This window comes from Patiria miniata, unplaced genomic scaffold, assembly GCF_015706575.1.
Source record: "Patiria miniata isolate m_02_andy unplaced genomic scaffold, ASM1570657v1 HiC_scaffold_1, whole genome shotgun sequence".
Classification (NCBI taxonomy): Eukaryota; Metazoa; Echinodermata; class Asteroidea; order Valvatida; family Asterinidae; genus Patiria; species Patiria miniata.
Genome location: NW_024037047.1, coordinates 33,079,425 through 33,094,865, shown reverse-complemented (window position 1 = coordinate 33,094,865; position 15,441 = coordinate 33,079,425). Strand labels below are relative to the sequence as shown.

General features: G+C 40.0%; 1 protein-coding gene across 1 annotated transcript in view; it reads left to right on the top strand.

Annotated features, from left to right (window-relative positions):
• Positions 1–371: 371 nt before the first annotated feature.
• The window catches only part of LOC119733039, a 149,281-nt gene continuing 134,211 nt past the window's right edge, over positions 372–15,441 (top strand). The window contains 15 exon segments of the mRNA XM_038206623.1: positions 372–389; positions 2,291–2,455; positions 3,382–3,467; positions 4,470–4,516; positions 5,493–5,617; positions 7,591–7,681; positions 8,304–8,418; positions 8,900–9,074; positions 9,208–9,259; positions 9,808–9,945; positions 10,500–10,711; positions 11,127–11,260; positions 12,981–13,183; positions 13,484–13,576; positions 13,579–13,628. Of these exon segments, the coding sequence (XP_038062551.1) occupies positions 372–389; positions 2,291–2,455; positions 3,382–3,467; positions 4,470–4,516; positions 5,493–5,617; positions 7,591–7,681; positions 8,304–8,418; positions 8,900–9,074; positions 9,208–9,259; positions 9,808–9,945; positions 10,500–10,711; positions 11,127–11,260; positions 12,981–13,183; positions 13,484–13,576; positions 13,579–13,628 (1,704 nt within the window).

The following is a 15,441-nucleotide window of genomic DNA, read 5'->3' as shown; positions in this document are numbered from 1 at the left end:
CGTTGAGCGCGAAAAAAAACGTGTTGCCGGGGCACCCTATACGAAGTTGTTTGCTTGGAGTCAGCCAATTGCAAATATTCTTCATGAGGGGGGGGGGGGGGGGGGGGGGGGGGGGGGGGGGGCTGGTTATACTTAGCAGTAGTCCGAAAATCAAAATGCTAGTCAAAACAACGGGGCTTCTCATACTATTTGGTAAGAAACCCTGTTGGGATCCACCTTGCTAGTCCCCCCCCCCCAAAAAAAATATATATATATATATATTTGCTCTAGAACCGCGCCTGCCGTTAACTGTACACAAATTTATACCGGAATGTAATGATTTCTTTTCTTCCTCATTTTTGCCATATCACAATATTTTTTGACTCTCCAACATGGCTCCTTACCAAATAGTATGAGAAGCCCCGCTGTTTTGACTAGCATTTTGGTTTTCGGGCTACTGCTAAGTAAAACCACCCCCCCCCCCCTCATGAAGAATATTTGCAATTGGCTGACTCCAAGCAAACAACTTCGTATAGGGTGCCCCGGCAACACGTTTTTCGCGCTCAACGCAACGGTGTGGTCGTGATAACGCTCTCTCGTGGTGGCGGGTTATCGCAGAGGCGGGTAATCGCGCATTAAACCATGAAAACATCAAGCCCCTAGACAGACTCGAGTATTATGTTGCGGGGGAATGCACTGAATAAACAATGAAATAATTGACCGAAGCCACCTGTGCCCCGCGCGCTATCGCTTTTGCAATGATTGACGGGTATGGGACCGTTGGTGAAATCCCCGATATTTCCAATAAGTAATAAATATCAAAGTATGTCGGTACCACCGCATATACATGATGTTTCTTCAATTACATCTTTAGATCATACTCTTATACTATTAAATACGCGGATGACAAGACAAATCCATAGGGATAGGGATTGAAGGATGTAAAGTATTATGATAAAAGCATTCTCAACGTGATCACATAACACTGTTTTGCATTTTTGTAATTGACGGAGAGTATACCGTCAAGAAATTAATTAGTCTAATTAATTAAACAGATTTCTTTTCTAGTGAAACAGCGCTCAATATCATGAACGTGAATTGTACAAGATGAGTAAATTGAAACAGAAAGCATTGATTCATAATAAAACTCACTACAATGTAGCAACAGGTTAAGTGACATTAAACAGCCGTCAGATTGAAACTCCCTCGTAACTGGTTGCTTAAGTGTAGGGCTTGGCAAGGACTTTGTACTTTTCAAGATGCATGATTCACTTTGCAAAGGAGGACGATTAAACAATGATATTAAGAAGATGCAAGGTCAAACGTTCACAATGCGAAGGTACATGGTTCATATTGCGAAAAAGGAAGGTGCATCGATGCATCAAGCATGATCAATGGTGTATATTAAGAAGATCAAACGTGACATTAACAAGATGGAACATTCACATTAAGCAGAAACTATTTCCACAATGCGATATTAAGGTACGTGCAACCTGCATATTGCGAACGTACAACGTAAACATTAAGGAGTTACAAGGTTCAGATTAAGAAGTTCAATATTAAAATGTCGTTCCAGGGCCACCGTACATACGGTAAATACATGTTGGTCACTGTGCGTAATTGGCCAAGAACCGGTCAGACCGAATTGCAGGCCCACTCACGGCTAGCTGTTAAATTGTGTTTGACTGGATGTGCGCGGAGGAAAATCAGGAAACTTTGATTTTTCCGCAAGCCAATTAACCATTTCAAACTGAAAGTATAGATAAAATCAGACAGTGGTAAGTCAAGCTATACCGTTTTTTTTTTGAGTGCGAGAACTTTGACAATCGAGTACGAGTGCGAGTACTCCAAAAGAAGAATACAAAGGTACTCTAGCAGTACTCGAGTACGAGTAACGAGTACGAGTACTACACCACTGCTTATTGCATTCCGGATCATCATGTTTGGACTATTCATGTATGTGGTGCTGGTCCTAAACTCATCAGCTATGAACTTTTCTTCTTGTCGTAAATGGTTGGGGTGTCCAGGTAGTAAGGCTTGTGAGGTGCTGGCACTTTCCAGTTCCTTAAATATATATTCCTTAAAAAAAAAATTGTAAGTTTACCCCCTCGCCTGTTGTTATTCGTATTGGGCCTCGATCATAATCACCGTATTCCCGAGCGAAGGACGCCTTAATAGATTATGGAAGCATACAAAGACCGCTTTTTTGATCAACAACAATTACAGTCAAATACTTCAAAATATGTTCGTTTTCACTGCAAGTATAATTCTTTCACATGATCATTCCATTCCATCCTTAAAAAAAAAACAGGTGCTGGGAAACGACTGGAGCTACGACTGTAATGAGACAGGTCATGAGGGTCAGCACGAGTCGTCCTACACGGCTCAGATGGCTCCTGGCAACGATGGCATTATTGTCTTCACTAAGACTAGACGGACTCATCCAATACCATACGGCAAATCCAAACACCAAAAGGTATATAAGACAGGATATCACCTGTACCCGGGGAGGGGGGGGGGGGGTGCGCCGGTTGTGTACGCAAATAAAGTTAGAAGGGTGAAGTCCAATTTGGCTGATCTGTTATTTTAATTCACACCTGCTTATTTCAATGACGTTACAAACCACACCAACAAAAATATGATTAAAAAAAAATGTTCACACGTTATCACGGTTTCATAATCATAAAACAAAACACTTGTAGCTACAACTGAAAACAAATGCTCCTGCGCAAAAGCGTGAAGTCATTTTTTTCCGGGGGGGGGGCTGTAGTATTTTTATGTTCATGTTCACATTATTATTTTGTTACGCAACAGTGATTATATGAGCGAAGTTTATGTAGAATGTTTTCAATGATCAACTTACCGGAGTTCATAATTTGAACGGAAACCCCTAACGGTGGGTCTGTGTTTAACAGTTGTAAGGAAAAATGCATGGAATATTAAGTTATAAGTATTTCACGTACAAAACAATTACGAAGGAGACATTCTTGTCAATTTTGACGGGGCACAACCGCAAACTAGACTTTAGTTGCTGACTTTATCATGCGAATCATTCAATCTTCATTTTCAAAGTTTCTCTTCCCTTGATTTGTTTTTAATTGCTAGTTTTAAGCAATACAAAGTTATTCACTTTTTGAATGATAATGACATAACAACTTGACTTGGAATTATTTGCGAACTATTTGACAATTTTTCATCAGGCGACCCTAACTAAAAATAAAATTTCTTCCTAGAGGAAGAAAAAAAAAAACGTAGTTTGTGGGGGAAAAATAATTAAAAAACAAATAGTCATTACAAGAAAAACAAGTTGAATTGATATACAAGGATTATCTCCTTAAAAAAATCTCAATTCCTTTGGAAGCCCAACTAACATCATGCTTGTCAATATTGGTGTACATTTAGGAGATTCACTATCACCCAGCTATGCAGCTCCCATCCATGGTCAAGATACTGGACCACTTTGATGCTCCGAAAGAATCAGCACCTGGGTAGGATGTTTTTAGTCACTATTTTCTGCGTCTCTTCTATTTCGAATTAAGACGCCATATTCGATTTTTTTGAGTCATTCTTTTAGAAGAAGTGGGTACCATTTACAGAAACTAAATGATTTAATATCTGACTTGAACGTTTATGAAGGATATCAAGGTTTACAAAACTTTACAGGCAACAAAATCTAATGTTTGGGAAATCGTTCAGAAAAACGATCAAAAGGGGCTTGTGTATGAAGCGGATTTGTGATGTCTGCAGCATTCATGCATATTTCGCAATGTCCTTTTATTACATTCGTTTTATCTCGTAAAGAACCCAGTTTGCGAAAGAACACAGTGAACTTGATCAATAGCCTTTTAACCGCTGTATTGATCCAATTCAAACGATCATCTACCTTTGATTTCTGTCAAGTTCAAGTTCAGTCGGTATCATTATTGTAGTGGCTGCCGATGGCATAAAACAGTTTCCCGCCCTCTTTTGTGAGAAAAAAACGAATATTGTTAGTCTAGTCTGGCTCCTGAATACGCCACGTGTTTGAATGATCCTTAAGCGTCTAGGTATAATAACTTAATAGCGGAAAACTTTGAAGTTGAGTTTTAACTCAGTCATGTGTACTGAGTCAGTCATGTCAGTGTATATAAACTGAAAACATGCTTGTTTATCAAAACCTGGAGGAAGGAATCATCCATGATGAAATCAACAGAGGCCTAGTCTTGTTGTGACCATGTCCAAAGCAAGGAACAGAGTCACGTCAGCATCATACCTATTCATAGTTCATTAGTTGGACGTACGTTTCTGAACGAAAATAAAAACAACTTGGCCACTTTCTAGACATGTAGCATACAAGATATTTGCTGAATAATGTTTCAGTGAATTTTACTGACATAAATCTTTGACTTTAGTAATAATAGTATTTGTTGAGATAGTTCTGATCAAAAAAAAAGAAGAAAAAAAGAGACTGATTGTTTTCCATTATTTTATCATTCCTGACCCTGTCCCAGATTTCAGCATCAACATCATTGGGATGAACAAGCAGGAGATGATATTGGTAAATATTGTTTGGAATAATTTGTGGTAAATTTGTGTGAGATTGGTGTTCAAACTGCTAAATAGTTAATGCATGTAGGGCCTATTTTTTCCCCTTAAAACCCCCTTGAGCATGTTGAGTGATTTACTAGAAATCTCGTCACTCTTGCAAAATCCAACACCAAACTGCTGGACTCTGATTATGGTGGTATGCCGGACCCCATGTAAAGCATAATCAGTTAAGTGCAGTAGCCTACTCACTCAAACAGATTCCAACAAAACATGTAGTTGGATTTTGATGGGTTGGGGGTGGTTATGGTTAATAAGTAAGTTATTACAAGGTATACAAAAAATACATACATTTGTACATGTATGTCCTTGGAAACCCACTTGAGAAAAGGAAGGAGAGAAGGTACTTTACTCTTATCTTCTGGGGAAATAGTGTGCGTGGAACTACATGGATGGACTTCGTGTAAGAACAGTAGTAGGCGCTTTGTGACCTCTTTCCATTGCCCCAGTGGGAGGCAGTGGGAGGGACACCCGGCATGCACGTACGGGTTTACACGCATTTGGCGCGAAGTACCCACACCTCACTTTAGCCATGGCCCATGCATTAATGCATTTAACACAATCTGACCTTGACTTTTGTACATTTTATTTTGTACAGTACTTGGTTATGTAGTTAAGGTATAACATGAACAAATACTGATGCAACTTTTAATCTGCTGTTAGTGTAGTAAGTCTGTGGTGAGTTATAACATTTCTACAAAGTTGTTGGACAAGTTTCTCGGTCCCAAGTTAGTTTTCCCCCAACATAATTGTAATGACTGGTCATTGTTGAGCTGATCGTAATCTTGACAACAGGGTTGTACATTCCTTTCATGGGCTTGAGACATGTGAGAAGGTTAGTTGGTTATATTTCAGATGAGATATGGCGTGCCACTACAAATCAAACCAGACAAAGGGTAATTGATTTCTTTTGTTTGAATGACACTCAGAGTTTCCTGAGATGCAGACTGTTTCTGAAGGACAGCTGACCTTTGTTGGAGAGTCATACTACCAATCACCTACTCGACCACCTGATGACGAGGATATTGTCACTGACTCCATTCACCTCAGGAAGGTACAAATACTCAAATCAAGTATCTTTAATTGAGGTTATCAATTATGCCGTTTCACTATATACATTTAGGCCTAGCCTGTACTACTTTCCATCAGCAATCACACTTTTGGTCACATACCTTGGATGCATGAATGCATGCGTACACATGGATGTATTAGCGATACCCGACATAATGATTAGAGCTACTAACCGAGAATTGGAATTTGATGCGATCTGATAATTTTTTGTAATTTTATCGGCAAATTAAACAAATATTTTTTTTGCAGTAGTTTTAACTGAAAAATCATGTTGTCTTTTCTTATCTCCACAAAACGCCTCTCAACAACCTTTCTTATGTCAAAAACGCTTGTGTTTATTTGTCTGCTCACAATGTACTTACATTCGCTATTTTTGAGAAGAAACCTCCGTTGTTTTACAAGTTCCCTTTGCCATTACAAGTTCCCTTCCCGTTTCGCTATCGCAGTGATGAAAACACGTGCGTAATGCTCAATGCAGCAATGCTGTACTGGTTCCCGTCGTGCCCCGCACTAAAAGGGCCAAAGAAGGCATGATGGAAATGCAGCAACCGGTCTATGCAACCAGTCTATGACCGACCAACATTAAACAGAGTGCACTGCAGTTGCAGGTCGGTACATCGAACAAAAATGCCAAGTAAACATCGATGGAGAAAGAAGATTTCTGCAAGTTATTTCACTGATCTTGGTTTCTCTTGTCTGTGTATATATTTTCCGTGTTCATCAATTCACTTTAGAGGTTTTACAGCTCGTACTTGAAGTATGAAGCCCAGGAAGGGACAGGGTGGAATTTTTTTTTGGAATTTGCTAATTCCTTCCCACCAATTACTAATTCGTGCGCATGAATGGCTTATTCGTTTCCACGAATTACCTACTCGTTCCCACGAATTAGTAACGCGTTCCCGGATGCACGAGTTAGCGATTCGTTCCCACGAATTAGGAAATCGTGCGAACGAAATAGCAATTCGTGCGAACGAAATAGCACTTCGTGCAAACGAAATAGCAATTCGTGCGAACGAAATAGTAATTCGTGCGAACGAAGTAGCAATTCGTGCGAACGAAGTAGCAATTCGTGCGAACGAAGTAGCAATTCGTGCGAACGAAATAGCAATTCGTGCGAACGAAATAGCAATTCGTGCGAACGAGTTAGCAATTCGTGCGAATAAATAAGGAATTCGTGGGAACGAGTTAGCAATTCGTGCTAACGAATTAGCAAATTACAAAAAAAAAAAAAAAAAAAAAAAAATTCACCCTGTCCCTTCCCGGGCTTCATATTGAAATGACACAGCACAGCATGTTTCCCCGAAATTTCCTGACGCAACACGAGGTTCGTCGCCCGCCACATGCACACAGTGCATCATGCAAGCAGACCGTGCTATATACGGAACAGTGTTGGCCAGTGTCCCGTAGTGACTAGCGTTGTGCATAGTGGTGTGCACGACCTTAATTCTCTGTTATTTTAAAGAGTTATAGACCGTAAATATTTTTTACATTAATTATTAAAGGCGGGTTTTTATCACTTTTGTGGTCATGTTTTGTATAGCTTTCGTAGCTCACAATGAAATATTTCAGGCTACCCCATTTCAGAATACCCCATTCAAACAGCAGGTCTACAAACAAAATTAGCCCCAAAAACATTTGTTGACCTACATGTACCTACCTTATTTTTGAAAAGCAAATATTCGGAAGCAGAACAGGTTTTTGGGTCTAAAGAGTTTTAATTGAAAAAAGAATGAGCTGATATTATGCTTAAACTGTGATAAGTTGAAAGATGGAGAAAGCACGATCTTTGTGATGTGTTTGAAAGTGGGATAGTAAAAGGCAAGCAGCATGAAGGGCTCTGTGTTGAACAAGTCTTTAAAACGCACACAACATATGGATGAGAGGCGAGGCTTACATGTTGTCCTCAAATATATGAATATGAATTAAACCTCACTGAGCTGTTTACTCTGATCCTAGCCGCAAGATGACCATCTGAACTTTGATATGACATCCTTGAAGGACGAGATTGCTGGCAACTTGACATGCATGAGGACAGCACCTATGAAAGGTATGATGCACCGGGAGAAAATAAGACACGCAAACTGTTTGGACAACAATTTAACCCATGAGAGTGAATGCAATGTCTGCAATAACAGTCCAATTTATCGAGACAAATATAGTTAAATGATTGGTAAATGTGAGTCTTTGTCCAAGACAATTTGAATCAAGCATTTTGAACAAAGAATAGACGAATTATTATTGTCTAGTTTCTATACATAATTTACCCCCGAGGTTGCCATATGGATGTGCAGTACATGGCAAACATTTAACATATGACATACAAAGTCACTACATTATTCACTGTATTCTTTAAAATATGTATTAAAAGCGTTCTCTTAAATATGTAATGTTTTTATATTTGACTAGTGTTTAAATTTTAATCCGTAAATTTAATAGTTTAACAAATTACTCTGAACATGTAATGCGTATTAGAATATTTTGATATTTTGCGCAAAATAGATAAAAATTTCATTATTGATAACCACAGGTCAAATCATTTTTTACTTACATGTACAGCATTATCAAAGAAATTTTGCACTAAGTAAAATAATAGAGAGCTTCAAAAATATCCAAATGGAGTAGATCTCTGCCAAGCTTAAGAGATTGTCTTCCCCTTTTGTCATACACAGGATCCCATGAACAGACCCATTGTTACCAGAAGCTAGTTCAAACTTTACACTCGGTGCCTGACGCTCAGAAACTGGCAGAGATTGTGTCTCCAATGTACAAGCTGCCACTGTCCAGGTATGCAATACATGATGTCCAGGTATGTTCTCATTCTCAATGCGTCAATGCCACGTCAATGTCGCACGATTCACGCTCGCACAGCGCCCGAGTTGCGTCATTACGGCGCCCAGACCAGAGTGCAGAGGTGTTGCGATTCTTTTGAGCATGTTCAAAGACCTTGGTGCTCATCGGAGACCACTATGGCCCTCTGGCGCCCATCTGGCAACCTATAGTTGTCGCTGCGATCTAGTAGTTGTTGTTGCGCCCCAGCCTTTTTTTTGCAGTGAGAGCGCATAAAAATATGTGATCGCCGACAGTCTGACAGGGCCTTCAGTACATAATTGATAGGCAATAAATAGATTGTGTACGGTTTGTGACTGGTTGTCAGTTGAGTTACGCTAAGCACATAATTGCTAGGCAATACTGTAGTTTCCACTTAAGCAGATCCATGAAATTGGGCCCTTTTTAGATGTTAGAGAGCAATTATTTCTTTTCTCAGACGTATCCGTGACAAGCAGGACAGGTTGAACATGCTGGATGCAGTTGCCGAGATACACAGTGATGCCTCCCAGTCGCTCCTTACTGATCTCATCCTCCTGTCTCCAAAACCAAACAAGGAGCTGGTAGAGAGACTACTCATTGCCTCTGCTGGCTTCACACACACTATATCAGAGGTAGTGTACAGACTCCTTTCAAGTTGTTTCTTAGGATTTAATTGCTGTTTATATGGCATTGAAATTATGAATGATGATAGTGTCAAAACATCAGCCTTATAATCCATTATCATTTTTGATGTTGTTTTTTCAGCATTACCTAGAGACTGTAGAAGACATCGCCTTCCAACCTCACAAATTCCCTGGTAAGTTTTGGAATCTTTCCTTTCTTTAAAAACAAAATAAAAAAGTGTTTCCTTAACCCATCTATTTACACGGAAACAAATCAGAGGTAAGTATTTTTCACTAATGCTGTGCAACCCGCAGTCCATAAAGGCTCATGTCGTATTTGCTTATGTCGTACCTGGTTGCCCTAATCGCCCGAGCCGAGTTGAGAGCAATTATCGGCGACCAGGCCCCTAACCGCATTGGTTGAAAACTTTTTAAAAAGTACAAACATTTTGATGCTGTGTAGTTCAAGAATTTTACATTTCATTGTTGTCCTTGTTCAGGGACCATTTATGTGAACAGAGCATGAATTGCCATTCCCACCCTCTCCCCAAACAAACACGCAAAATGACAGCCTCGATACCGGCTGGTTATGAACACTTCTCAGCAGTGCTCTAACAGCGCTTTAAAACCACCCGCGTGACAGGCTGTCTTCCAATAAAACTGTTAACTGTCCATTTAACCACATTTTTGAACAACGTAACATTTGTGAAAGAATCATTGATTGTAAATCTTTTTGTTCTAGAATCCTTAAAAGACCCTGAGATACAGAGGGTTGCTGTGCTGGCACTTGGTGCCATGGCTGGTCACCGATGGAAGGCTGGATACAAGTCTCAAGCACAATTCATTGTCCGCAAGATTGAGGATAAACTTGGTGTGCACGGTCAGTTACAAGAAAATATTATTGGTTGAGAAACGCCAACATTCAGTTTCTTTGTATTTGAACAATATAACATTTTAACTTGTTCTGTTCAGAACGGTTGTTTTGCCAATTGACATTAACTGTTTTTAAATAACAGTTCCTAAACAGAAACCATATTTCCAATAATGATCTCACTTTTAAAGTTTTTTTTTAAATTTATTTCGGACTTTTTGGATTCTTTTGGTGTCTGGTCAACTTTTTTTTTGGAAAGGTTATGGACATTCATGACCTGTTCTGTCAAACCAAGTATATGTTTCAATATTACACTTTGAGGTTCCTGAATAGGGATCTATAATCACATGGTGTGGCAGCCATCATTTTCGTTACAAGTACTTAGCATTATGCATTTAGTTACTCTACAGTTGTACAGTTTGACTTGAAGACTTTGACCTGTCCTGGCTTCTCATTTGGCAAGTGTTGCAGGATGTATAGTGTTGGGCACAGCATGTTCACAAAATACCGTCAGGTACTACTGTTAAACTAAACTACTCATCTTTCATTTCTGACCTTCTCAGATCCCTGGGCCTATGAGAAGACCTTGACCTCTCTGACTGAGGATGAACAAGAGGAGTTTCACCATGACACGGTGGCATTGATTGAAGCTCTGGGCAATGCTGGGCTGCATCGCTCCTTCCCCCACATCCAGAGCTATACCAACCACAGCGCTACTCATCCACTGCTGAAAAGGGCTGGCTTACACTCCATGAGAGACTACCATCATGATACGGTGAACAAAATGCTTATTCTCTGGAATGACCAGACAGTTGCCATTTATGTCGAGCCTAACATTGTATATCCAGAATAGTAACTCGGGGGGGGGGGCGGGACGACGTCATGTATTTTGGACACTTTGGCCCAGATTGCACACTTTTGATTCGATTTGAATTGATAACAGTTGAAATGATTATTTAAAGGTGAAAAAAAAAAACATTTATTTAAAAGGTGCTTGAAATATGTGTCTGCTAGGATGGCAAAGTCTGAAACTAGATGCATTTTATGCAGCGCCAATACGATTTATTTATTACTGCTGATAGCTAGAAACAAGCAGTATGACATTGTAGGTGATAACCATTTTTTGTGGGGGGGGGGGGCTAAAAGAATATTTTCTGCTTGGTGATTATCTCCTGGTCATATCCTTACAGGCAGCAGGGATTCTGCTGAAGTCGGCCTTAGATGAAGATGAGAATGAGCATGTCAGATATGAGGCATCCTTGCTTTACAAGAATCACCCGATGGGCGGTGACCAAAATATCTCCAAGTTTGTCACCCCAGAAGAGTGAGTGGTAATACTGTTAGGCAAACAGTGGTTACAATTTGAGATTGAAAGAGCACTTTGTTGTACAACACACATGATGGGAGAGAGGCGAGGCTTACATGTTATTTGTTGTTTATCCTCAAATGTATTTGAATGATAGATCAGAAGGTGCAAGACATGCAGAGATCCATGCACGTACGAATCTCTTTCAAATGGACGTTGGAAAAGAACAACTGCATTGCAAACTACAAACACTATTTCTTTAAAATTAGCAAATGTAAAAATAAAATCAGAAGCTCGATGTATAAAAATTTTAACCGAAAAAAGAGCAATTAATCCTTGAATGTATTGTGTGACTGATTACCTCAAAAGGTGTTTTTTACGAATTATGATTTATTTGTTGTGTGGAGAGCTTGAGCCTATGGTTTCTGAATGTTTATCAAACACTTTACAATGGCTGTCGACTGTCAAGGCATAGAACATGATCTTGGCCTAACAAACTTCAGATTGTATACAATGTACCTGGTTAACTCGATAGGTAGAGGTTAGACTGGAAATCAATTCCGTAATTGACTGGGTTTAGTCCGCCTGCGCCGCCGCGTACCGCACCGTACCACCGGCGTTGATCACAACGTGACACTGACTCTTTTAAATCTTGTATCAAAACTTACCTCTCAATTCAAGCTTTTCATTAATTGTCTCAGACCCCAGCGCAGTGAATAGGTTTTCCTAGATACTACCATGTATAAGTTTTTAGTACTTATTATTACTTTTATTATTATTAACGTCATGGGGTTGCGCGAAGCGCGCGTTATAATTACAAGCGGGATCGATTCCTGCATCTTTGGCCCCATACATGTAGGTCGCTTCCAATTACCGACTTGAATTATCTGCAGCCCTAACGTGCACAAGACATGATAATTGCTACCAAAATTGGACGGGGTACTTTGATTGGATTACAATCAGGATGATATGAATATTCATATTACACCTGACATAAAATGTAGGCATCTCAGCTAGCTCGGCGCTGTGCATGTAGTGCCTCACCATGCAACACAGCCTGGAGCGAATCGATTGCCCTTGCGGTCGAAAGCTAATTCCTTGGTCGTTTGGAATCCATACATCATTATATTCTTATTCGAAAAGTTCGCAAGTTTTGGAAAATATAGTTTACCACTGAGTGTAATTTAACGAAAATCGTTAAAAAGAGAGACAAAAGAAAAGAAGAAGCGCGCATTGATCAAGTGTGCTGCGAACTATGTATCCTCACTCTTACAATGGATGATTCCCCAGTGATACAGCCAGATTATCGTTGTCCCTCTCTATTGAAACATAATGCATATGCATTTCGCTGGGCGCATAAATTAATAACCGTCCGAATTAGTCAAGTCATTAGACCTTTTGAAAAATTATGCCTGGATGTTAAAACACGACACACAACACTAGCGAGCGCCGTGCTAGTAAATATTGGGTGCTTTGTTGGACAATACACGACAGTGGATAATGGCTTGCCCTTCAACTTCAAGTCTAAGTAGATGCTGATTATTGCAGAATGTGTAAATTTATTTTCTATGTTAGGTTTTATAAATTAACAAAAGGTTATTACAGGCATCCTCGATTCTTTGTTAACCAAGCAAATGGAATACAGATTTTCATAATTTGGGCAAATCACTCATTAGTCAGGGTAAGTGGTTTTATCTGATGTACTTTATTCCATCTGTGAATATTATTTCTATTTTAGATATTCTGCCGCCAATTCTTCCCAAGACGTAGCAATCACTGCAGTGAGTGTGCCCTCTAGACATCGCGTGAGACGAGGATTCTGGGATGGATTGAAATTCAAGTTGGCTAGTCCCTCAATCCACTGGAAAAAGCTCATCGGCAGCTCAGCGACTGGGGCTGAGTTTGGCTTGACCATTAGAAATGAACTTAACATGAACATTGGTACGCATTTCAGACTGTATTTCATGCATTTTCATATTCTGTTGGTGTTGATTTGTGAAAAAGTGGGGGATATAATTTTGTTCACCTAATGTTTTGTAACAAGGACCTAATATGGGAAAATGTAATTACAGAACAAGGAATATACAGATTTGTAATTGAGTCTGTCAAAAGACACTGAAACATGTTACCTGACTTGTGATTGACTCTATTACAGAACAATTACATCAATTGTATTTGAAGAAAATTTAAGCATTGTACAAAACAAATGAGCCTTTGACAATTCTTTTTTGTGTCTGACAGCTCCACTGAGTGGTCACCTGCGTGTGGATCTATTAGATGAGGCTTATGCCAGAGTCGTGGTTGGGCTTGTTGGGTTTTCATTGGACCTTGCCCGGCCCGATTCTGCTTCAATGGCTTCATTGATTATAACCTCAACATACTACAGGTACGTAGCTCTCATAGTGCATCCACAAACTAACCTCAATTTGCTGACTTCACCATACAAACCTTCAGATCTCATTGATAATGATATTAACAAACATTTTAGCGAGTATTGTTGACATTTCCATCCAATCAAAGTAATGCAATGAATGAAGTCTATTAATGTGTGGACTCGACCAGAAATCATGGTTTGCGTTGTGTGACGGACTCCACAGAGCGTGCGTGTATGAACACATGGTATGCATTCGCTGGTTTGCATACCTATATCACAAAGCATAAGCACTGACAATTTTCATCTGAATGTGCACAAGCCTTGGGTGCATCCACATGCGTTTTGCACACATGCGAAACGGCGTTTTGGTCCCAGCCAATGAAAAAGCTCTGACTTGCTAGCTCCGCCCCTAAGCTCAATCAACCACGACCCGTCCACGTCTTTAGAAAGTAACATTTGTTTTCTTGTAACAACGGATACTCGCTGTATGATCAGAACATTTTTTTAAATTTAATTCCACGCGGCATATGCGTCTACAAAACGAATGCCCCAAAAGATAAGTTCACAAGTTATGTATTGTGGTTGTTTTATTAGTGATTTTTTTTTTCGATTGGTCACACTGGTCTTGTCAATTCCAGCTGGCGATGAGCGTTTGATTTGGGGCTTCATGCGAGTATGTGTAAATAGACCGCGCTGGAGGGTTGTAGTTGGTGACTAATTAGCCAAAAGGAGAGGCCCAGCCAAGATCCTCCTGGTCAGGACACATTTAGTTTCGATCATATAAAATAAATGTTTCAACGAAAAGAAGTATAAAATGTCTCTAACAATAATAATTAGGAAAAATATCAAATTTTTTTGTTTACGTTTTTTAGATACATCTTTAAAGACCACAATAAAAAAGGGGCAAAACTTGTCAGAGGTTTTATTTAATATGCCCAAATATGCACATCACACGGCAGTCCAGGCATGCTCTAGCTAGGGGGATTTGCTATTGCTCACGCTGCCGCGGCGGTGACGGATGCGGCTGTTGTTGCCGCTGTTGCTGCTGCTGTTGCCGGTGCCGCTGTTGTTGCTGCTGTCCCGGTTGCTGCTGTTGTTGTTGTTGCTGTTGCCGGTGCTGGTGCCGATGCTGCTGCTGGTGTGGCGGCTGCTGTCATTGATGTTGCTGCAACTGCGCGTGCATATGCGGCCAATGCATTTTGTCGATGCGCTCGATTCTGGTACTTCATTTCTTCACAGGCGCGTGACCCGGCCCAAGCTCTGTCAAAATGTTATTTTTTTTCCAGAGAAATTCATTAAAATATGCGAACCCCCCCCCCCGCTCTAAAACCCAAATTTTGTTTACTAGTAATAATGTCCGCCTTTGGAAAAAATACGGACAGAGCCAGCATGGTTAGGGGATAAATGTACAATATTCTGTGATACAGTGTAAATACTCGTCGGATTTGAACAACGCCCCGTTTGAAAGTATATTACGAGCCCCCTATTTATTTTCAGAGGCCAAGTGTCCGAAGAAAAAACACTTTAATTTGTTTTGCAGATCAACCCCCCCCCCGTGAGAATTCGGACTGCGTGCACGCATTTGGTCCTTGAACTTTGCGCGCTCCCCCTTTCTGAAAATCCTTGATCCGCCCCTGGGAATGTTTGCCCTTTTTCTTGGTGAACTTGGTTGAGAATGATCCTGCTTGGCACATGATCCTGCTTGGCGAAAAATTGTTGCAGGACGCCTCATACATTGTCCTTCGATTATAATTTCCACACCTTTTTATAACCTAAAATATTTCAAATACATGTACAATGTTACTAATCTGAACATAAGCTTCAC